This window comes from Danio rerio, chromosome 15 (assembly GCF_052040795.2).
Source record: "Danio rerio strain M-AB ecotype USA chromosome 15, GRCz13ab, whole genome shotgun sequence".
Taxonomy (NCBI): domain Eukaryota; kingdom Metazoa; phylum Chordata; class Actinopteri; order Cypriniformes; family Danionidae; genus Danio; species Danio rerio.
The window spans coordinates 36,409,921-36,434,238 of record NC_141035.1 but is presented as its reverse complement, the minus strand read 5'-3'; the positions used below and the strand labels follow the sequence as shown (position 1 = coordinate 36,434,238).

Sequence of the window (24,318 nt, the reverse complement as noted above, 5' to 3'; positions counted from 1 at the left end):
GGTACTAATGGGTCCAAAGTGCGCCAAGAAAATATCCCCACACCATTACATCACAATCACCAGCCTGAATCATTGATACAAGGCAGGATCGATCCATGCTTTCATGGTGTTGACGCCAAATTCTGACCCTACCATCCAGATGTCGCAGCAGAAATTGAGACTCTCCATGCCAGGTCACCATTCTCACTATACAACATTTTCCGATCTTTTTTTGTCCAATTTTGGCCTCATTTTACTCTTCTTAGCTGACAGGAGTGGCACCTGGTGTGGTCTTCTGCTGCTATAGCCCATCCGCCTCAAGGTTGAGTTACCGTTGCCTTTCTATCAGCTAGAACCAGTCTGGCAATTCTCCTCTAACCTCTGGCATCAACAAGGCATTTGCACCCACAGAACTTCCACTCATTGGATATTTTGTCTTTTTCAGACCATTCTCTGTAAACCCTAGAGAAGGTTGTGCGTGAAAATCCCAGTAGATCAGCAGTTTCTGAAATACTCTGAAATGGTCTGGCACCAACGACCACGCCACGTTCAAAGTCACTTAAATTCTCTTTCTTCCCCATTCTGATGCTCGGTTTGAACTGCAGCAGATCATCTTGACCATGTGTACATGCCTAAATGCATTGAGTTGCAGCCATGTGATTGGCTGATTAGAAATTTGATTTAACAAGCATATGGACAAGTGTACCTAAAAAAGTGGTCGTTAATATATAACTTCAATTTTGAGTTCTGTCAAATTATTGTTTGTTTTATGTCATAACAATAACACTATAAAATGTATATAGTGGGCTTTAAATACAAGATGCACTTTTATTTATAATTGCGTTTCTTAAAAAAAAAAATAATAATACAGTAATTTGCATTTTAGTTTTTCTCAGTCCGCAACAAATCCTTTAAATACTTAATAGCAGTATCCAGATAACAACAGAACAGGAACCATTGCATGTTGACTTTAAAATGAGTTGCTTTTGGCCAATCAACATCAAATCCACATGGATCGCGAGTGTAATAATCAAACATGCCTTCATAAATCTGCAATGAATATTATGATAGACGTTAGTCATGCATGCCAAATAAAACTGCTCAAAATGAATTGTAGGGGAATCCCAGACATACAAAATACGTCTTGAACTTCAACCGCTGTGTTATTCACAATCGCCAACAGCTCATAATTCAGATTCGGCCCAAATGATGTTTGTTTGAACAATGATCTTTATGTATCGGCACCCTTGCCTCTGGAAATTACGCCATATGTTTTTCTTTTTGCAGTTTAGGGTCTTGTATCTCGCTCGGAGGCGCTGCTGTTCAACTTGCGTAGTTACTTTTCCTCAGGCGTTATTATTTTACATCTGTCTATCCATTATTTCAGACTGAGAAGCGATTACCCTTGTACTGTAATCCTGTCAGCCCTCATCATTCACGCACAGGAATCCAGCATTTCCAAGAAAATTACACACATCCTAGGAAGGCGCTCATTAGTATATGGGCCACATGTGTCAAAACAACTTCGTTGCTGTTGTATTTTGATCCATTCCCTACAGAAAACCCACATTAGCTTTAAATGTGTAATCAGATGGTAAAATTACATGTGAAATACATGGAAGACCATGTGAAATAAATGTATTAAAAACACATAATGTGGTTTTAGAACATTTTTATGTGAAACATATTATTATATATAAACAATTTTTGAATGGCATCAACACTTCACAGTTAGTCATTTAGCAGACACTTTTATCCAAAGTGATTACCTGTGAGGGATACAAGATGCACTTCATATCTGCAGTATAGAAATGCTATGATAAGTATATGTTTTTTGAAGCCCACTCACCTGTGTGGAGCGCACTCAGAATTGCACAATGTTTTTCAAGAAGTATTGGGTGCTTATAAGAAGGTGTCCGGTGCATATGGAGAGGAGAGAAGTGTGTATTCTACAGGTGGTTTATCAAGTCCATTTACCTGCTTGACAGTAAAGGCTGGATTATAGATTCGCCTGGTGCTGCATCGCAGACTTCCGCTAAGTATGTGTGCACTTCATGAATCGGACGAGGCTTTTATACTTGACGTGTTCACTATTGTGATATTCTTTAAAACGACAGGAGGCGGTCAATAAACCGTAAAAATCTCACCGTAAAAATTAGATGGATAGACATTGATGTAATTTCCGGAACTACGTCATAGTATTAATATCATTCAATATTTATAAACTAATTATTTTTATTGTTTTTATAAATTATTTTAATGATTATAAATATTTTTATAACCTTTCAAGATTTTTTTAATCAAACTTTGATACACCACTTGGTTTTGTTCATATCTCGGTCAGTTCTACCAATTATATATTGTAACCCAGTTCAAATATTCTTTTTCAGTTATCAAAAATTTTATTTTGTTACTTCATTTTAGTTATGTAACTATTAAATTGTTTTAAATTAAAGATTATAAGATATACAACCTATGTAACACCTATGAGTGGTGAAAAAGAATATTCTATAATATTAAAACCACATGGGTCTCTACTTTTGCCATGGCCTCTTTTTTGGTTAAAACGTATCCCTCAAGTTTTTCTAAACTTTTAAAGAAAAACATTCTTTCTTTCTCACTGCTTTTGCTATTTCTATCCAATAATTATTGGCCGTTTGGTTATCCCTATGACCACACATTGACGGAACATAAAGATGTCTGTACAGGCGTGCCTGTTTAGACAAAATATCTTCAAAGCGTTTCATATTTAACTTAAATGCTATGCGGCACTGCACGAACTGTTCAATTCAATCTCAAAAAAATGAGTGCACTCCGCCAGCCACAATCCTGTATCATGCACCAAAATCATACCTCCACAAACACTGCGATGATGTCACAGTCGCCGTGCGCACTCAAGCGAACTAGTGAACGCATCGAATATAAACCACCCGTAAGGCTCCAATCACCACAAACAGTTTTTTTTTTTTTTTGGTATGATGTGGATTTTAAAAATGTTTTTCTATTAGCAGTAAACGTTTTGTGCTCTGATATGCACACTGGGTGCCTTGCTATCTAAAAGCCTGCTGTTCTCCGCTTTTGTGATGCAGTGCTCTGTGCACATGCAGTAGAGCTGCACGATTCTGGCTAAATGAGAATCGCTATTTTTTTTGGCCTAAAATAAAGATCACGTTTTTGTCATGATTCTGTATATGTAAAATAAAGGTTAATATGAGTGGGCTATTATTATTGTTATGCTCAAACAGCAATAGGCTTTGTGTAGCTGTACTGCTAAATTTTGTATAGACTTGGAATGGTGGATTTGAACAGACTTTAGATTTGTCCTGGTCATTAATGCTGAAGATAATTCTAATGTTGAATTATTGTATATATGCTTATAATCTTTCATTTTTTGCTTAAAATCTGTCACTGATGTGATTTTCGTAAAGATAGACGACTGGGTGGGTATTTTTGCATTTCGGCGGGTTTTGGATACTTTTTGGGCTGGAATCAATCAGCTACATCTGGCAACAAAGTGTGCGCTTTCGGTTTCATTTTCACTGCTAAGAGCGATTGACTTCCGGCGCGGCTCCCAAACGATCACTCTGTGCCACAAACTGAATGTTATTTACAACTTTATTACCTGTTGTTCACAGCCTATGCAGGTTCTGTTCACTAAAGTAAACTTCATTCGGAGGCGCGCGTGGTAACAGCTGACGGTCAGCTCACATCACGTGTGATTTTGCGGTCGCAAAAACTTTACACGAAGACAGAAATTTACATTTTTGAGGTGAATTGTATCTTATAAATCAGTGGTTCTCAAACTTTTTTCATCAAGTACCACCTTAGAAAAATATTGTCTTTCCAAGTACCACCAAAATGAGCAGTATTGAAATACAGTAGCGTAGTAGGCCCAGTAAAGCAGCTACAACTCTGCACAGTTAAAAAAAAAATGTGGCAGATTACCTCAGAAATATAGGCTATATGTCATATATGGCATAATATATACATAATTTTTAATACATTTTGAAATATATGTTGCATGTACATGACATATTTCATTCTTTCGCGTACCACTAGTGGGAAGCCCGCATACCACTAGTGGTACAAGTACCACAGTTTGAGAACCACTGTTATAAATAAAGCATGTGACTCTTTCAACACCATTTGGAGATGTCCACGTTGCTGAACAATGTATGTAAAACAATTTGAAGACTTGTGCGGCCACCTTTGCTTCTCTCCTGAACTTGAAAATATGATTGACAGAATCCTAGAAATGCTGGATGAAGATCGTCTAGGGCGTCGAATCGAAATCGCGGTCTTTTTACGATTAATTGTGCAGCTCTAGCCTAAAAGGGCAGTGTGATGCACCTCACGTTTACAGAACCAAGTAGAGCCAATAGTCTGATCGGCCCCTAAAAATTGCATTTTTCTAAAATCATGGAGTGTTGATAAGTGTCTGGTGCATATGGAGAGAAGAGTGTGTCTTACAGGCATCTGACAGTATCAAATGCGGTTGCAATAATTACTGAAGCTTTTATCACAATATACTGCACTCATTACAACTTTGACATAAGACTTTAGGAGTTATAATAAAGATTTTGTGTGTCATTAAATGTTTAGAGTAAACAACTTTTCAAAGTTTCAAACTAATTAAATTGCAAACGCATTTTACAGTACAGTAGGTAACACTTTACTGTAAGGTCTCATCTGTAAACAGTAGTTAATGCATTAACTGTTTTTTTTTTCTGTTCATTCATCATTTGGTGTCTGGTTGATTGATGGACGTGTGTATATTTCAGGGTCTCACCTTTTTCCTCCAGATCTGTTTTTCCAATGCAGGCTTTTCCTAAAGCTAGTCATCATTCACTGACACTTAATTGCATGTCATGTAACCATCATTGTGTCAGTTACAATTACCACATTGACACACAGCAGGACTTCACATATGTGCACTCGTACTCCATTCAGTTCATACTGTAGTAATCCTCTGCAAACCTGTTATGAAAGGCGCCATTCCAGCAGGCTTCTTGGTAGCCTTGTCAAAAATAACATGTAATATACATACCTTGAAATGGTCTCGGTTTACAGTTCTTCACGGACTGTTTAAGCTACTTTACGAGAGTAACACCCTCAGTTGTACTCACATTTGAACACTATAACTCTTTGAGATGTGTGGTGAAAATTCAACCCCTCGTTGCAAAATCTCGCAGCCTATAAGCAAGCATGACATCATCCATCATTTCCCCTGTATTTTTCAGACCCCACTCTCATTAAATGGAGGCAAAAGGGCCTCAATGTACATTTACAACTGAGGGAAAACTCCAACAATGATCAAAAGGCACTTTAAAGAGCTTTAACACTCAAAACGTGCTGAATTACACTGAAATTACTGATGTTTTGGTGATTGCTGTGATTCCAGACAACACATCTGCTTTCTGTCAATGGAAAATGCCCCTAACCTTTTGAGACCCGTGTGAAGCATCATTTTTTACATCATTGTTGTGTTTAGGAGACATCCGCTGCCTCTGCTACTGAAATTATCCATGAATCTGGGTATGCTCACTTAGACAGGGGAGGGGAAAAAACGGGAGTCACAGGATTTTTCTTTTGTGTTGGGTATTTTGCAAACAGAGTTTGGGTGAGTGTGTTTGGGGCTGGGGTGGGATGATTTGTGTGTCTGTGAACGTGGTGTATCTAAGAACGTGATGATTGGCTTAAAGTACATTTCCAATGTTTGTACACAAGCACATGCACTGTCAGTCACACACACCAACAACCAGGAGTCAGAACGATGGCAAATCCAACAAGTTCACTTTTCCAAACTGGAAATATAAGCACTACCTTTGCCTGTTTTTTAATATTTCTAATGATATGTAGAATTTGATGGTTTTCTTTCACATTGTCCCACATCAACAATAAAGTAATGTAGATTAGTGTACAATGTTTTATAACATTTATAATTATGGAACTCAGTTAAAACTTAGTAACTGTTAATTAGTTAACTCGTAACTATAACTAATTATTCTTTTAAAGGAACGTGCCCAACATTGTATCTTTATTGTAAACTATACCGTAATTTTCACAGTGCAACTTTAAAATACAGTACAGCATAACTGACCTACAGTAAAATACAGTTCATATTATAGTTAAATACTGTGTAGAGATGGCAACAAAAATTTCAGCAAAGCACATTTATTATAGAATGCATGATTTCTTAATATTAAATCTTATGTATTTTTATCAGTCAACAACATCAATAGTAATTGTTGTCTTATTTAAATTTTTTGAATATTTTTTAGCTTTTGTTTTCATTTTAATAACTAGGCCTGTCACGATATCTATTGTTTGTTGTATGAGATATTGCATATATATTAGGATAAATGATACTATTGTCATTTTATGCCACTCATAATACCAGAATGACGTTATAATATCAGCACAATGCTTGTACACTCTTCCAAAGAACACATAATCTTTCATTCTTAACAATATTTCATTTAATTATAGTCATTTTAACAATTGAATAATGAGGCATTGGAAACAGAATGTGAAAAGGCACATTCTAAATCAATAATAATACATGTTAACAAAAAAGTGCAAGGTAAAACGTAACAGAGGCTGCCATATCTGCTACAAGATCTATTTTCAGTTGTCAGAGACCCCTATGAAAATATACTTAAGTAGTTTATAGTGTAAATACTGTAATTTTTTTTTTACCATACTGACACTGACACCTTTAATAGAGATGTAGATGTTGCAAAATCAGCTAAAATGTTTATAGAATTGTTTTTTTTTATGTATGGGCGATATACAGTATATTGCATCACCAAAAATGATTGAGGTCGTGTTCATGTGTTGTGCGATAAGTAAATAATAAATCAAATAATACAATAGTAATGATGATAATCATAATAAATTACCGGGTTTCATGGGGAAAAGTATCATTTATAATCCATAAAATTGCATATGAGAGTCCTGTGATAATACTCTCTCACACGGCACATGATACCTGAGCGTGGTACCAGAAAGGTGAATATAGAAAACAGGTCTCTCGTGGATTACAGCTGGAATGTTGGACGTGACCCTTCTCTATAAACATGTAGCACTTTCCCTCTTGGCAGGGCAGAAGCACTGTAAATCACTGTGACCTGGGTCAATGTAGCGCTCCGCATATCCAAGGGAAGAAATTTGATGGTCAGGTGTTGATTTTATTCACTGTGGGAGAGCTGAAATACTTTGTGTGATGCGGTTACTGTAAAAACTGAAAATATGAACTCAGCCTTGAAGTTGGTTTCAACAGATTTCACCTTTTGTTTTCAGATGTCCATCAAGAAGAGGCATGGAGGTGCAGGTGAGGACACATTTACCTTTATGTATCAAACTGTGCTGGTGGTAAGAAGGGTTTGAATGATGTTTAATGTATCATACTGAGTAAATACGGAATGATCTTGTTTGATCTATGGTGGTGTGAAAGGCAGTCTAAAAGGGGTGGTTCTTTTTCTCAAAAAGTAAGCCTTTTTGCGGTTATTCACCTCATTTTGTGTTTAATTATGACCTGTAAATACTGCATTGTATGGACATTGTAAGCACTGTTTTTGCTAGTTTTTCATGTCAGCTGGTATAATGTGCAGGCTTTTTGATGCACCAAGCATTGTATTTCCTACAATTTTGTCATATTCCTTACCGTGCTATTTTATTACTGAAGTTTTTATTTAGAGATATCTATTTTACTCTTATGCTTTATATTACCTTTTTATATTACATATGTTATGTATTACATAAAGAAATATTAAATATTCTGTAAAACACTTTGGTACAAATTCATCAAAGCATATGTCATTAAAAAAACAAAAACTAATATCTCAGGAAACTACTAAAACTAAATTATAAATTGTTACCTATTGTCATTTATTAACCAATTAACAAACTTTTAACCGATCTCGGGTCATTTGGTCATTTGAATTTGGTCAGTTGAATAAAAAAATAAAGCGTAAAATTATTAATGTACTCATTGTTTTACAATTTTTCTTGTCTCCTTTATAGAAAAGTATACTTAATAATTAAAAGATAACAATAATAGCCTAATATGCATTAAAATTAACTTTAATATAGGCTGCTCTTGGTGCTTTCAACTTTTTATTGGTCATTTGTGTTTCAAGAATAAGGTACAAAGTTAAGAATAAGAGTTACTAATGTTTTACTCTGTTTAACATTACAATAGTCAACAGTGGAAGATCCCTTTATTGATCACATCTCAGAAAGACAGAGAATTTTCTTGTGCAGCTCAAGGCTAGACTCTTGAAAATAGTTGTTTGCAGTTGTTCAAATTTATTTGCTAAAATCAAAAACACAGATCGTCACAGTGAAAAGCCCGAGTGCTGCTTGCTGAGGATTGACAGTTTGATAGCCGGCAGAGGATTCCGATTGGTCTTAAAGCTCTCTTTAAATGTTATTTTTAAAACTTATGATGGCAGAGCTGTCAAAAAGTGGGCCAAGGGAGCTCATGTACAGTACAAAAAAAAAACCTGACCAATTCTGGATTATTGGCAGTCAGTGGTAGGTTGTTCGGACCACCCGCTCTGGGCCTGAAAGCATCTGCATGTTTGCATCCTCCCAGGATGGCATCCAGCATTTCTTAGCATGGATCAATTGTGGGTGTTTAGACTTCTTGAAGTGACGAATTGAATGGAAGTGAACACTTGTTTTTCTTCTCTTGTTGCCGTTTGGTTAAAAATTATAACCAATAGCTCCACTATGTTGTAACAACATTTTCTTTTCTAAATTTGCTGTAAAAATTGCGACAGGTAGTGCCAGTATAGCTCACAAAATCAACAAAATATGCACTTTGCACCTAAAGTAAAAAAGTGAAAGAAAAGAGCAGAAGAAAAGGAAGAAATCATAATAAATAAAAAGAAAGAAATATAAAATGAATGAAAGAAGAAAAGAGGCAGGGATGGAGAGAAATAGAGAAGAAAATAATAAAAGAAAAGAAAGAAAAAGAAGGAAGCTGGAAGTAATGAAAGAAATACAGATGGGAGAGGAAGGAAGAAAAAAATCAGTTAAGGAAAACCAGAATGATGAAAAGAGAGAAATATCCAAATTGGGATATTTCAGGATTCAAATAATACAGGCAATTAATAATACAGAAATTAATTATACAATAAATCAATAATGCAGAAATGATCTGTACAGGAAATTAATAATAAAAAATAAGGAAATAAATGCAGAGTTAAAAAGGTAAGATTTAGGTAATGAAACACTATCAGAAGGAAATAAATATGGAACATATTATAAAATAAATACAGAAGGGAAGTAAAGAAATATAAATGGAGGTTTAAAAGAAAAAGAAATACAGAATTATTGAAGGAATACAGGAGGAGAGAAAGTTCTATCTGTAAAAAGTTCAAAGAAGGAAGATTATGAGGACTCAAAAAAGAAAAGGCTGATAAGAATGAAAGGACTGAACGCACATAAAGAAGGCTGCTGTTTGTTTGCACAATGTGATAAAAATATTTTATCTTCTGAGTTTGTGTTAAAAATTGTGACAGCTAGTGCCAGTATAGCTCACAGAATGCAACTATTTGACATCATCGACAAAAAATGCACTTTGCAACTAAAATAATCACACCCACCATAATCAGAAATGAATGTGAATTTTTAAAAATAACATAAATCTTTAATGGGATTTCCAGCAAATATTTCAACAGGCACACATACAGTATATTAGGCCATACAAGTCTTAAAATCTGTTTTTTTTTTTTTTTAAGTAGACTGGCTTGTGGATTTGTGTGACATTGTGTACCTGGGTTTTAGTGAGAGGCTCTCTGAATTGCTCCTAATATAATTAAATGACTAAAGCATGCAATTGTGAGACAGCTCAAATATTTTAGCCCTCTGTTTCTCAAATTGCGCCCTGAGCTTGTCCTGAGATTTGCCCGGAGCGTAACTAATTCAAGGATGAAACAAGATTCTTGTTGTGTTATCCTGGACTGGAATAGGCTTTTCTTTTAATCTTGACTGATGTCGCAGCTTGAAAATCTCACATTTCTAATATATTCTCAGGCAGAGTTTTTTTCTTTGTGAACTTTCTGGATTTGTTGTGGAATTAAATAAGCTCTCTGCTAGAAAAAGTCAATGAAATGTGTATAGATTTTTACGGGATTTTAGAAAAAGCTTGGATGGTTCAGAATGAAAAAGAAAAATAAGATCGAGAATGAGAAGCAGAGCAGATTCATTCATTAATTCATTCATTAATTTATTCATTCATTTTCCTTCAGCTTAGTCCCTTTATTCATCAGGGTTCACCACAGCGGAATGAACCGCCAACTTATCCAGCATATGTTTTACACAGTGAATGCCCTTCCAGACACAACCCAGTACTGGGAAATGTCCATTCACACACATGCACTATGACCAATTTAGTTTATTCAACATTCAAACTCCACACAGAAATGCCAACTGACCCAGCTAGGGCTCGGACCAGCGACCTTCTTGCTGTGAGGCGACAGTGCTAGCCACTAAAAGAAGGATTTATTGAAAAATATAAAAGCAATACACTTAGAAGGAAAGGAAAAATGAAAAAAATACATAATGGAAGAAAGGAAAACAAATTCAGGTACAGGGGACAGTATGGAAAAGATGGCAGGAAAGAAAAAATACAAATAAAGACATTCAGAACGACGAAAAGAGAGAAAAATGGAAATAAGGCAATACAGAGAGACAAAGGAAAGAAACACTGAAGGGAGGAAATAAATATGGAACAGAGGAAATGTATAAATACAGAAGGCAGGTAAAGAAATATGAATGGAGGTTTGAAAGAAAAAGAAATACGGAATTACATAAGGAGGGAAGAAAGCACTGTATGAAAGATTGGGCTAAACAAAAAAGCGGGGAAAGAAAAAAAGAAAAACCAAGAGAATATCAAAAGAAAAAAGGGGAAGAATAGAGAAAACTCTGACGTCCTGATTCAGTGTTATTGATGCTTTATCTCAGAAATCTTTACATTTGATTGTGAATGGTGAAGTTAACCCTATATTGGAACACTTTCAGCAGGTCTGGAAATAAGTACATAAGTTATTTAATCTGTCCTATTATAAACAAGGCTATTCTTCATTATGGAATAACCCTGCTATTGATAGGAAAGAAAACAGTGTATTGCAAGGATTGGTGTAAAAAAGACCTGAATTTTTTTTTATTATTTATATGGACAGAGGGCACTGTATTCATTTCAGGAGTTGAAACACAAGTTTAAATGATTAAATAAAGGGGATTTCTGGAAATATATTGCAAAGTAGTATAAGATATGTGGGATATAAAGTAGGCCCACACAGAATCTGCGTGCGCAGAATTCTGCAGATTTTTAGCCCATCATTGATTGTTTATTTACTGGAGTAAATGTGTGTAAATTTATATTTATTCAGTTTTTAAATTAATTTCTGTAGTATTATTGACTAATATGAAAACATTTATGTGATTTATTCACAATACAGTTTGTAAAGTAATCTTTGCTGTCTTTTATATATTTTATGAGAGACTTGCTTTGTTTATCAAATGAAGTGGATCTAATTGGATTTGCAAACATGAAATACAATAAGTTAAAAATGTATTACTTTTTACTTCATATATTGAGGTTTTAGCTATGATACTCCTGAAAGCATTCCTCATAAATCTGCAGATGTTTAACAAAACTCTGCGCAGAAATATGTTACAACCTCTTTGATGTTAGTCTAGGGTAAAAATAATAACATTTAAAAGGTGTGGTACTTTTACAAGATGATGGGTGAAAACAAAAGACACAAACAACAAAACTGCCAACAAAAGTGATTTAATGTACAAAAAGTGAAATCAGAATAATGCCCAAATATATATACAATAAGAAAAATATTTACAATAATAATAAAGTAAACAATGGATTGACTACGTGTATGTAGGATTGAAGTCGTACGACATCTTCCCTGTCCACCTTACTCTAAGACAAAGTCGACTCTCAATATTATCTCTTTTGTTTTGCCAGGTAAGAGTTGTACCAAAAAGTGATATACAAACAATCAAAAATAAAATGTACAGAAATCACAAAGTAGTTTAAAAATGGGCAGAAATAATACTAAATAATTTTATCCAAACGAAAGTTAAGCAAAATTAACAAATAACAAAATCATGTCGGCAAAAACACACAAAAACATGATCAAAGGAAAAGCGCGCTCATCTGCTCTCCCTGGCGTCCTTATATGTGACAGCGCCACGTCACCCAATGATAAGTGACTGGTCTCCTGACCAATCGGCTTTCGCGAAGTCGGACCTAGAGGATACGACAGATAGAGATGGGGAGAGAGAGAGAGAGAACGGGATGCAAAAATCCCACCAAAATACGGCCACCATAACAAATAGCAAAAAATGTTTACAGACTCCGTCTGGCAGGAACAGAAGAAAGTGTTTTATTAGGGTTTCTAAATAAGTCAGTCAAACATACTTTGTGTATGAGAATACTGCAAGCAACATGTATGGAAAAAGTGATCATTTAAGAATTGTTAGGGAGATAGACATGGAGGTGGAGTTTGAAGAGGGTGAATGGGAAGCAGTAGTTTTAGGTATAGGGGATTCTGTGAGAGATGCTAGAAGTAAACTCATACATTATAAGATAATTAATCGATATTACTGGACCCAAGTAAGACAGCATGGGCCAGAATTAATGAAAAATAACCACTGCTGGAAGTGTGGTCATTCTAGGGACACCTGTACATTTAATGTGGAACTGTCATTTAGTGGCTCCATTCTGTACAAGAGTTATTCAAAACCTTGAAAAGTGGCTGGGTCAACCTTTATCTTATACACCAACAGTTTGTCTTCCTGGGGATGACATCTACTCTACAGAAGGGAATATCTAGGCACAGGCTGGGCTAGTCGTTTCAGGATGTATCATGGCTGTGAGACTGGTGCTGTTAAATTTGAAGAACTCGAATACTGCCTCTATTGCATCATACCACCCATACTTTCAATCAGAAATGGGGTAGCTTGTTACAGTATTTGGAGAGCATGTAAAGCAAAATTGAATGGGGGTCATTTTGGTATTATTTTATATTTAATTTTTGTGTTATAAGTGTTGCTGTGTGCGGTATATAAATTCAAAATAAAAAAAAGTTCAAGGACAAAAAATAAAAAGGGAAGAAAGGAAGAAAGAGAGAGAAATATTTAAAGATAAGTCAAAGAAAAGCTCCACTAGAAGATAAAACATCTGTTCCTCTCTGTGCTTTCTCTTCTTTCTCTCTGCTCTCATTATTAATGTGAGCTCCAGCAGGAGTGTGATGGACACAGACAGGTGCTCTTCTGTTCCTCGCCGAGACCCTCATTTATAGCCCTATTTCTGTGTCCTGGCTTGTTGTGGGACCCAGATGAAATTAGGAGGGCATACCAGAGCATTGTTGCTGTTTGAAATATTTGACTTGGGTTGATGTGCCCAAGGGTCCCAGTTGGAATATACAGTGGACGCCAAAATTACAGAACCATTTTTACCATGCCAGCAGAGAAGTGTTTTACAAAATGAGACACTTTTGAAAGCTTTTATTTTGTGGAAAACATATTGATCCAAATTGGGGAACAGCAAAGATTAATTTCTGAAGGTTACAGCACTCAAAAATGACTACCCCTTGCTTTGACTGACTTTATCACATCTGCAGCTACAGCTATCACTAGTTTTTCACAGACATCACTAGTTTTATTCCACACTGTTAAAAATCCATAAACTGTCAGTTTTCCATATTTTGTGATTCATTTTTATTTTTCCACATTTATTTATGACTTTGATTTGCATTATGAGACCTTAATCTTTCTTCTAACAACTTTAAACCTTAAAAAGTGACTTTAATTAACATTTTTAGTAGTTTAAAGGGATATATAGTGAGTTGGTGTTGTATATTATGCTACAAAAATCTTTACATCTTTACACAAATGCTATTTTTTTTTTTATTTTACGGACGTATTTCTATATTGTTTCTATATACATTATGTTATTTTAAACTACTAAAATGTCAATTTAGGTGTTACGCCCCGTGTGGCTCGGAGGATGAAAAAGACCTTAACATAATTATGAAAACCCAATATTTTAAGAATTCCCCTGAGATGTTAACGGCTATGAATCAACACAGACAACGAGGTGGCAAAAAATTGGTTCGCTTTATTACAATAGAGATAAAGAAATGAATATTCATATCACCGAAAATATATTTACAAATATGTACAATAAATGCAAAAGGTAAACAAACATACCTGATGGAGGGTAGGACAATAAGCGGTGCCAAATCAAAGAGAATAACAAATTAAACACCCGCTACCTAATCCCTCCCCCACCTTTAAATAACTAAAGAGAAATATGTAAATAAGAAAAAAAAATCTTCAGCGTCACACGCCCCTTACTCGAGTGCACTCACTGGAAAAAACATACAGATAGTATTAAACTGTAGAGTTGAATTTTCAACATCAAAAGTTGTCAGAGCGGAGATCAACATCCCGTAATGCAATTCACAACTGTAAATGGACGGAAAACACTTGTGAACCACAAAATACATATATATTTTTTACAGTGCGCTCTCTTCCATACATTGGTGACTGTAGTGAGTTTTTTTTTTGTCACCAAGGATTTTGCAAAGATTTTCAATCAGGTTTAGGTCAGGATGTGGGGCTGGCCATTTCATTATCATTGTATTTTTCATGTTGTTCTGCATGAAATTTGCTGGTTGATTGGGCAATGAATGCTTGAAAGGAAGCACATGTTGGTCTGAGGAATATTTTGCTTTCCCTCTACCATGTAGTATTATGAGGGTGCTTTCACACCTGTGAATCGATTCAGTTGTTCCGAAAAAGAGATTACAATTGTTACATTGTTGCTCTTTGCTCTTGAAACGGTTCGCTTTCACATTGCAAAGTTTCTAATCGGACCAAAAGAGCTAAAACAAGTCACGTGGGAGTAAACTCTCCTCACATTGGTCAGAGTGTCAGGGTTTATTTTGCAGCGTCCCGCTAAGCTGTCAGGAGAGGTGGTGGTTTGGTGGTGATTGACAAGGTGCGCGAGCGCGCGACGTGTCTGAGGAGAGATGCGGTGGGGAGGGGTGAGAAGGGTGCGCGACGTAGCCTATTTGAGGACCGGGAGGGAGAGGCGAGATTACCGGGAGATCATCACTCGTTTCAGAAGACGAGTGCATCAGAAGACTCGCGAAACTTCCCGACATGCTCATAATTCTCTCTTCATATAGCTGTATGCCTATTACATATCCATAAAACACTGTGATATAACCGCGCTCGGATCAGATCGCTTTCTCACTGTAATCGAACCGCTCCAGGGTTCGTTTCAGTCGAGCCGAGACCACCTCATTCAAGCGATCTCGGAGCGATTACTTTGGCGCGTAACAGAGCGCGATTGCCCTGTTCACATATGCCAAACGAACCGCGCTAACTGGGCAATCGAGACACGTTCCGAAACAAAAGTGTAGGTGTGAAAGCACCCTAAGTGACCAAACTCCTGCTTCCTCTCCAGGTCTGTACAGTTCATGCACTGTAAAAAAATCTGCTAATTAACGCTTTCCGTATTTTGTGACGTGTTTTCCATTACGGTTGTGAATTGCATTATAGGATGTTGATCTCTGCTCTGTTAACTTTTAATATTGGAAATTCAACTCCACAATAACAAAGTGACTTTTATTGACATTTTAGTAGAAAATAAACAATATATATGGAAATAATTCTGTAAAATAACAGAAAATGTACTGGCAGCTTATTGCAAGGTTTTTGTGGCATAATATACAACACCAACCCAGACAATTTAGCTCTTTACACTATTTAAAATGTTAATAAAAGTCCCCTTTTCCAACTTTTTAAAGTTAAAAGTTGTCAGAAGAAAGATCAAGATGTCGTAATGTGATTCAAAAGCATAAATAAATAGAGAAAAATAAAAACATGTATTACAAAATATGATAAATTGATCATTTATGGATATTTTTTATTGTGTGTAAAAAAGTGAGTTGGTCTGGCCTATCTGGATGTCATATTTTTTTAAATTTCCTAAACAAACCACGTCTTTAAATTGGATAGCCATGCTAATAGTATTAACGATGATGCTGTAAAAGAAACACGTAAAGCGAAGGGCACATGCGGTGTAGTATTTCCCCTCTCGTATTTTACTGACTGTATGATGTCATTGTGCTGCAGAGCCAGATGGCCGAGCGGTTCCATAATGTACGACACACCTCGTTATGGTGACAGTCTCCAGAAAGACTCCGTCCAGAACTCACGTACAGGCACCGGAGCATTTAATGATGACTTCTAAAATTAAAACATGTTATTTCATTCAGATCAGTGTGCTTTCAGATCATTTGCTGCTGTTTAAAGTGCAGTGCCGTGCATTTGATGGGGTTAAAGATCACGCAATAGAGCAAAAATAGGTTTTAGTGGCTATAAAAGTCTGTTCAGTAAATGTATGTGACCTTTAAGAGAAAAAATGACCTCTCTCTCTCTTCTTTTTTTACAATTTCATTCACTTGAAATTAGCATGCTCTATACTGCTTTAAATCATTTTTTTAGTAGTCGCATAGATGCTGTAATTGGGACTTGGGAGAAAGGAAAAAAACACAGAGGTTGCTAGGTCACTGTTTGGGTGTCCTGGTCACATGACACGGACCACCTTGTGGGCCACCTGTTCAGCTATTTTCACTTTATTAACTCTGAGACAGAATGGAGTTTTGTATGACAAGTGGCCACTTAGATAAAAATTCCTCTAATACTTTCTCTGATATTTTTGTTTGACATTTTTACTATTTTATAGCACTTTTAAAAATAATAATAATAACATTAATAATAATAGTTATAATTATATATTCATTTTTACTTAATGATATTTATTTTGTTTTATATTTAAAGTTTTTCACATTTAATTTATAATAATAATAATAATAATATCAATAATAATAATAATAATAATAATAATGACATAATAATAATACTAATACCAATAATGGCATAATAATACTACTACTAATAATAATAATACCAATAATGACATAATAATAATAATTTTATAATGACATAAAAATAATGTAATAATTGTAATAATAATAATAATAATAGTAATAATATTATTATTATTAATTATAATAATAAAAATAAGAAAAGTAATAATAATAACAACAACAATAATAATGACAATAATGAAAGCAATAATAATCAAAATGACTTAATAATAATATAATAACTGTAATAAAAGCAATAATAATAATAATAATAATAATAATAATAATAATAATAATAATACAATTAATAATAATAGTAATAATAATAATATGACAATAATAATAACAACAACAATAATAAAAATAGCAACAATGAAATTAATAATAATAATAATAATAATAATATGTAATATTAATTATAGCAATAGTAATAATAATAGTTATTAATAGTTATTAATAATTATTAAATTATTAATTATTTATTGATATTTACTTTATTTTATTTTGTTTTGGATTTTACAATTTTTCACATTTAATTAATTCTAATATTAATAGTTAAAAAAATAATAATAAGTACAGTAATAATAATATTTCACTAATAATATAATTTTTACTTATTGATATTTTACCCTTATTCATTTATTTATTTATTTATTATGTGTTTTTATATTTTACGTTTTGTTTCACATTTACATGTTTCACATTTACATGTAAATAATACGGATTGATTAAATCTGTGATCAAATCTGTCCCTTTAGGATGTGAGGATGTGCAATTTATGTATCACCCTAAATAAACCCTTTACAGAATATAGTTATACATTATAACATTTATTTGTCTTATTATTTTTTCTGGACTTTCACAAAATAACAGGATACAAAATATGTAGACACTGGAAAGGACATCCCTAAAGTCATCCCTAAATGCTCAAATTAAATGCATAAGAGTGTGCAGAATTTTAAAAAATATATATTTTCTTCAACAGAAATTTGCAGTATGTGTTTAGCTAAATTTTTTACACACCTTCTTTAAACGCACATAAAGAAGTAACACAGCAATTTAAACAAAAAACTGTTTCCGAATGAGAACTTTGAGGCCACATAACCAAGTTCCTGTCTATAATGGTCACTTTGACCAGCCCACCGGCCCCGCAGGGTCCTATAAACAGAAGTATCCCTGCGCCTCGTAAAGACCATTAGCTGTGATGCAGACCAGCAGCGCCAGACCCCTGTGAAGAACTCAAGAACTCGCTTCAACTCTTGGATTCCTTGACCATACATAAAACGCACATCCTCCTTCTCCCTACTTTGAGGTCTGCACTCAAAGAACGTGTTTTTATCCACGTCTAGACATGGCAGTTATCGATTGAGAGGTCCAGGTTATGAGCAGATGTGAATTAATAATCCACGCTGAATGACTGGATCAGCAGGGATGACATGACTTATACAGCAGATTCCTCTGTTCTCGTGTTTAAGAAACAGCCAGACACATGGAAAAATACTCAACCCCTCTGACCCGCTTCATTTTTTTTCACATGTTTGCCTTTCCTCGGATATAAACAGAAAGAGATTGACCTCTTCTCCAAAACACACTGTAAAACATTCTTGCTGCCTTCAGTTTTTTTTTGTTGTTGTTGAATTAAAATAACTTTCAATCAAATAAACTAAACTGACTCAAAATATTAAGTTGGGCTTTGTATAGCTTAAAAACACTTAAGTTGAGACCTGATTAACATATTAAAGTAAGTTACAATACAGACATGATAACCTTATTTAAATAAGTAGCAATACAGACATATTTGTTGTCTTGACTTTTTGTTGTTACAGTGCACCACACTGCTTAAAATTCAATTCAATTCAATTCAACTGTTTATTGTCATGTGCACAGTAAGGAAACACGTCTCCCTGTACAGTGAGATTCTTACTTTGCCGTCCACAGTGAAGTCATACACACAACATACACATCATACACAACATACACATAAATACACATATATACACAGAAGTGACCGAAGATTGAATGTAAAATATAAGTATATAAATATCTATGAAAGTAAACAATATGTAAACCTGATTTGTTGTAGAAAATTGTTGTAGAAGAAAAAGAATACACTAATCCATCAACTGTTTTAACTGTAAAACGTCCTATAATACCCTTTTCCTACTATTTTCCTACTATTTTAAGTCAGTGTTCAAGTGTGTGCGATGAAACACTGTTTTAGTACTTTGGATTTAAATGTCCTTCATTTGTCCCGTTTAGAGCTGTTTTTAAAAAGGCGCAGTCTTTTTGTTATGGTAAACGTCACCTTGTCAGACCTCTGTCTCACAAAGAGAGACATGAGCGAGACGAGGAGGAAAAGGCGACCCAGAACTGTCAGCTGCAGGCCACTGGTGCTGAAGCCAGAAGCTGGACAGACAGTCTGAACGCAGAGTTCCCTCGCTGTTCTTGTTCTACTCTGACAGGGAAAATACAGAGCCATTCAGCCCGTGAATCAAAACAATGTACGGCTTCAGGAGGTTGAAAACATTTCTTTTCTGCTCAGGACACCCAGTTCTCAAATCAGCTTTAGGAGGAATTCTTTAAATGACCACACTGAAGATATGTTGATAAGCATCAGTCTGTCTGTGCGTCCATCCACCTATCATTTTTTGTTCCATCCATCCATCCATCCATCCATCCATCCATCCTTTTGTTCCATGGATTCATCCTTTTGTTTCACCCACCTATTATCCATCCATCCATCCACCCACATTGTTGTTACATCCATTCACCCATAGTATTTTTTCCATCCATACACCCACCATTCTTTTGTTCTATTCCTCAACCATTATTTTGTTACATCCATCCGCCCATCCATCCACCATCTATCTTTTGTTTCATCAACCCATTATTCTTCTGTTCCTTCTGTCATCTATCTATTCCAACCATCTATCCTATTGTTCTATCCATCCATCTATCATTTTTGTTCCATCCATTCATCCATCCTTTTGTTCCATCCATTCATCCTTTTTTTTCACCCACCTATCATCCATCCATCCACCCAACCATCCATCCACATTGTTGTTACATCCATTTACCCATATTTTTTCCATCCATCCACCCATCAATCTTTTGTTCCATTCCTCAACATTTCTTTTGTTACACCCATCCGTCCATCCATCCACCATCTATCTTTTTTCATCAACTCATTATTCTTCTGTCCCATCCATCCATCCATCCATTCATCTATCCATCCATGCATCTACAATCTGTCCATCCGTCCATACAGCTATCTTTTCTTTTGTCCCATCCATTCACCAATCACATTTTCCATCTATCCACCCCCACTATTCTTTTGTTCCTTACACACATCCACCCTTCCTTTGATCCATCCATCCATCCATCCATCCATACATCCATACATCCATCCATCTTTTGTTTCATCAACCGATTATTCATTTGTTTTATCCATCCATACATCCATCCATCTACCACCTGTCCATTCATACTTTTGTTCCATCCATCCACCCATCATTCTTTTGTTCAGTCCATTCACCCATCATATTTTTTCAATCCATCCACCCACCATTCTTTTGTTCCATCCAGCTATTATTCTTTTGTTTTTACCCATTCATCCATCCATCCATCCATCCATCCATCCATCCATCCATCCATTCTTTTGTTCCATTCATTCATCCGTTTATTTCACCCACTTATCATCCATCTATTCATCCATCCATCCATCCATCCACATTGTTGTTCCATCCATCCACCCACCATTCTTTTGTTCCATCCAGCCATTATTCTTTTGTTTCACCCATCCATCCATCCATCCATACATCCATTCATCTATCCATCCATGCATCTACAATCTGTCCATCCGTCCATACAGCTATCTTTTCTTTTGTCCCATCCATTCACCAATCACATTTTCCATCTCTCCACCCCCACTATTATTTTGTTCCTTACACACATCCACCCTTCTTTTGATCCATCCATCCATCCATCCATCTTTTGTGTCAACCGATTATTCATTTGTTTTATCCATCCATACATCCATCTATCTACCATCTGTCCATTCATACTTTTGTTCCATTCATCCACCCATCATTTTTTTGTTCAGTCCATTCACCCATCATATTTTTTCAATCCATCCACCCACCATTCTTTTGTTCCATCCAGCTATTATTCTTTTGTTTTTACCCATTCATCCATCCATCCATCCATTCTTTTGTTCCATTCATTCATCCGTTTATTTCACCCACTTATCATCCATCTATTCATCCATCCATCCACCCATCCACATTGTTGTTCCATCCATCCACCCACCATTCTTTTGTTCCATCCAGCCATTATTCTTTTGTTTCACCCATCCATCCATCCATCCACCCATCTATCCATTGCCCCATCCATTATTCATCCACCTATCTTTCTTTTGTTCCATCCATTCATCCATCCATCCATCCATCCATCCATCCATCCCATTTTATGGAATTAAACTGTAAAGCAATTCGCCTCATCTGCTTAAAATAAAACATCATTGCAATTTAAATTGTTAGTTTCCTCTAAACATGATTTTATTATTTACTCACCCTCATGTCATCCCAAACCCCTGAGACCTTTGTTCAACATCGAAACAAAATTAAGACATTTTGAGTAAGATCTGAGAGCTGACAAAAATGACAACTTTTTTCAACAGTTTCTTCTCCTCAGTGTCAGTGTAGGAGCTTGTTTATGAGCACTGTGCACTGATGTATACTCCGGATGACTACGACTGACTTACTTTGTTTGAAATAAAGAACAGGCGCATCCAAGATAAAACGTCCTTATAAACAGCACAGAGCTCTGGGGAATGTGCACTCTATACTGACACTAAGGATAAGAAACTGTCTGTATTTCTGCTTTTTATGAGCACAAAAGTTTTCTGGAAGCTTCATTATATTTCCATTGGACCACTGAAGGCATATGGTCTGTTTTGAGGATGTTTCTTGGTATTTTTCTGGACTTTAAAGGAGTCTAGACCAGTGCTGTTTATGAAGGATGAGGAAGCTCTGAGATTCACCTAAAATATCTTCATTTATGCTCCGAATAATGGTTTTGAATGACATGAGGGTGAGTAATTAATAACATCATTTTCATTTTTAGGTGAACTAACCCTTTAAAGCCAGATTTATGTTTTTTTTTAACTGATTGCCAGTTTCTGCTGCAAGGAAAATGCTTCACAGTTGGGGTCACTGTAATAGAGCAAATAGAAGACAATGTACAAAAATGATCAATGTGACTGTCACTGTGAGGAAATTATCAGTCGGCCTCTTTGTATATGATGAATGCTATGTTTATACACCTCATTGATCTTGTGCTTCTGTTTTAGTTTTATCTTGCATTAATCAAGTCGTAATGATCAAATTAATTTCCAGCTTCTTTGGTAATATCGATCATGGAAAGCTAATTCAGCTAATGCAGTTTGTATTGACCACATATATGCCCAGAAGATTTAAGTGCACATCAATCACCACTAGCATTACAAACCTCTTGTTTTCCCCTTTCTTTCTTTCTTTCTTTCTTTCTTTCTTTCTTTCTTTCTTTCTTTCTTTCTTTCTTTCTTTCTTTCTTTCTTTCTTTCTTTCTTTCGTGTTTCTTTCCTTTTTCCAATTTTGTTCATTTATGTTAATTTGTTAACATTTTTTATTTCCTATTTTTACTCCTTTTTTGTTTAATTTTCTTTCCTTTCTCTCTTTTCTTATCATTTCTTTTATTTGATCTAATTCTGATTTTCTGTTTTTTTTTTTTACCTTTTGTCTTTTCCTTACCTTTCTCTCGCCTTATTTTGCTTTACTTCATTTCCATTTCCATCTTTAATCCTCCCCTTTCCTTTTCTGTTTATTTTGCCATCTTTTTTCTTTCTTTTTGCCTTTGTGGTTTTTCTTTTCACCTGTGTATCATATCTGTTATCTTCTTATTTTGTCTTGATTTTTGTCTTAATTTTCTTCCCCTTTCTGACCCTTCGAAATTTCAGTTGTCCTTTTCTTCCTTTCCCTTTTCCCTGTTTCCATTTCCTTTTCCACCATTACATTTCTATTTTCATTTAGATTTTCAGATTTGTTTTTACATTTATTTTCTTAATTTCCTTCACATTTCTTCCATTTTGTCATTTTTTAATTTTCCTATTATTTCTTTCCTTTATTATCCTTCACTCTCAGAAATAAAGGTACACATAACAACACCTAAAAAGTACAAACATAGACTTTTTGAAAAGACCTGTTACAGCTCTTGTACCATTTCGAATGCTTAACACTTGTTTCTGCTACTTTTTTACATTTCTATTTCCTGTTTTTCTTTCGCCCTTAAGATTTTTTTCAGTTTTTACTTTCCTTTCTTCCTTCTCCTTTATTTTTTTCCTTTCCTTTCCTTTCCTTTCCTTTCCTTTCCTTTCCTTTCCTTTCCTTTCCTTTCCTTTCCTTTCCTTTCCTTTCCTTTCCTTTGTTCACCTCACTTATCCTTGCTTTTCTTTTCTTTTCTTTTCCTTGCTTTATTTCCTTTCCTTTTCTTTGCTCTCTTTTGCTCACCTTTTCTCTTCCCTCATTTCCTTTACTCCCCTCCCCTTTATTTGCATTTCTTTTCTTTTTTCTTTTCTTTTTTTCTTTCTTTTCATTTGCTTTCCTATTCTTTCCTTTCCTTTTTCTTAGCTTTCCTTTCCTTTTTCCTTTCTTTCATGTCATTTCCTTTATTTTATTTTCTTCCTTTCCTCTCCTTTCACTTTTCTCTTTCCTTTCTTTCATTTCCTCTCCTTTAATTTCCTTTCCTTTCCGTTCCTTTCCTTTCCTTTTTTTTCATTTTCTTTCCTCTCATTTCTTCTATTTTCCTTTTCTCTTCTCTTCTTTCCTTTCATTTCCCTTCCATCACTTTGCTTTGCTTTCCTTTTTCCTGTTTCATCTCAATCCTTTCCTTCCTTTTCTGTTCCTTTCTTTCCCTTTCATTTAATTTCCTTTCCTTTCCTTCACTTTTCTTTCCTTTCCTTTCCTTTCTTTCTTTCCTTCCTTCTTTTGCTCTCCTTTCCCGTCTTTTTCTTCTCTCGCTTTTTTCCTTTCCTTTTTTCTTTTAATTTCTTTGCCTTTGGTCTTCTCCCTTCCTTTCCTTCTTCTTCCTTTCCATTTCATTTTCTCTTCCTTTCTTTTCTTTTCTTTTCCTTTTTTCTTTCATTTTCTTTGTCTTTCCGTTCCTTTCATCTCCTTTCATTTTTCCTCCTCTTTCATTTCATTTCCTTTAATTTTTCTTTCCTTTGCTTTAATTATTTTTCTTTCTTTTCTTTTCTTTTCCTTTTGTTCCTTTTCCTTCCCTTTCTCTTGTCTTCTTTTCTTTTTTCATCTCTTCTCTTTTTCTATTC

General features: G+C 35.0%; 1 protein-coding gene across 3 annotated transcripts in view; it reads left to right on the top strand.

Moving 5' to 3' along the window:
* Positions 1 to 24,318, top strand: part of stard13b (StAR related lipid transfer domain containing 13b) — a 173,801-nt gene that overhangs the window by 47,760 nt on the left and 101,723 nt on the right. For all 3 annotated transcript variants that reach the window (XM_087284421.1, XM_087284422.1, XM_087284423.1), the window contains one exon: positions 7,282 to 7,312. In XM_087284421.1, coding sequence (XP_087140547.1) covers positions 7,282 to 7,312 — 31 coding nt within the window. The remainder of the gene's footprint in view (positions 1 to 7,281; positions 7,313 to 24,318) is intronic.